The following is a 1,022-nucleotide window of genomic DNA, read 5'->3' on the forward strand; positions in this document are numbered from 1 at the left end:
CCAATATAGAATTGGATGTGAATAAACTGAGAATGATTTATCAAAATAGACCAATGTAATTCAGCTCTAGCAAAAAGCCAAATTTTATTATTGGAGTTAGAAAAATGATCAGATTGAGGGAACTTCTTTTGAATTTTTTGGGAATTTTCAGTAATTAAAGGTTCAAGAATGGCAAAACACCAAACTTTATGGACTTTGACTAGATTTTTTAATCTTTTGAGAGAAGAGGGGTGAGCAATACCCCTAATGTTCCAAACAAGAAACTTAATCGTTGAGAGAAGGTCCTCCCTTTCCCCCTAGTCCTTGGATGGTGATCCAAATTAGTTGAGCCCTCCAAAGTTTGTTTAAATTCTAACTTGCCTTTTTTCTTTTTATTGCTTCTTTGAACTTACCAATCTTAAGTTAAGACATCAGTCAAACTGTCAATTCTCTGGTCTTCAACTCTAATTGGATTAATACTGATTAAGTTGTCATCATGCATAATATTTCCCTTCAAATTTCTGTTAATGCCAATGGCTTCCTCTTGCTCCACAGAACCATTATTGGGTTTAACCCCAATAGTATTTTTAACAACAACCTCAGTTTCAACAGCTGCAACTACCATTCCATTTGTTTCTACTTGTCTATAACTATTTCTGACCCCAGCAGTTTTTCTTTTAGATGCAGGGTGTAGTCTATAGCACCTTTCCACATTATTTCCAAACATTTTACAATATTGAAAATATCCTAGCTTTTGTTCCATTACTATTTGCTGCCAAAATCCTTCTTCAGAAGTACCAATCCACACCCTATCTATATCAGGTAGTGAGATGTCCCTTTCTACCAAAACTCTAGCACGAGCAGGTCTAGCCATATTATAGGTAGGGGCATCAATTTTCAGTGGGCAGCCAAGCACCCTACTGATGCTGAAAAGAACATTTTGATGGAAGTACTGAATGGGTAGGTTGGGGAATTTGAACCAAATAGGAACTACAGGGGGTTCCTTTGAGGGATCAAATTCAGGTGTCCACTTCATTAACTTC

At 36.6% G+C, this 1,022-nt stretch overlaps 1 protein-coding gene across 1 annotated transcript; it reads right to left on the reverse strand.

The window, feature by feature from the left end:
* Positions 1–397: 397 nt before the first annotated feature.
* Positions 398–1,015, reverse strand: LOC110036408. Its single transcript, XM_020740841.1, has one exon. The coding sequence runs from the start codon at positions 1,013–1,015 to the stop codon at positions 398–400; it is 618 nt and encodes a 205-aa protein (XP_020596500.1).
* Between the last annotated feature and the right edge of the window lie 7 nt (positions 1,016–1,022).

The sequence above is a fragment of the Phalaenopsis equestris genome, unplaced genomic scaffold, assembly GCF_001263595.1.
Source record: "Phalaenopsis equestris unplaced genomic scaffold, ASM126359v1 Scaffold206088, whole genome shotgun sequence".
NCBI classification, from domain to species: Eukaryota; Viridiplantae; Streptophyta; class Magnoliopsida; order Asparagales; family Orchidaceae; genus Phalaenopsis; species Phalaenopsis equestris.

Coding starts and splice junctions, on each gene's coding strand:
- LOC110036408 (XM_020740841.1), bottom strand. CDS start 1,015: ATGAAGTGGACACCTGAATTTGATCCCTCAAAGGAACCCCCTGTAGTT.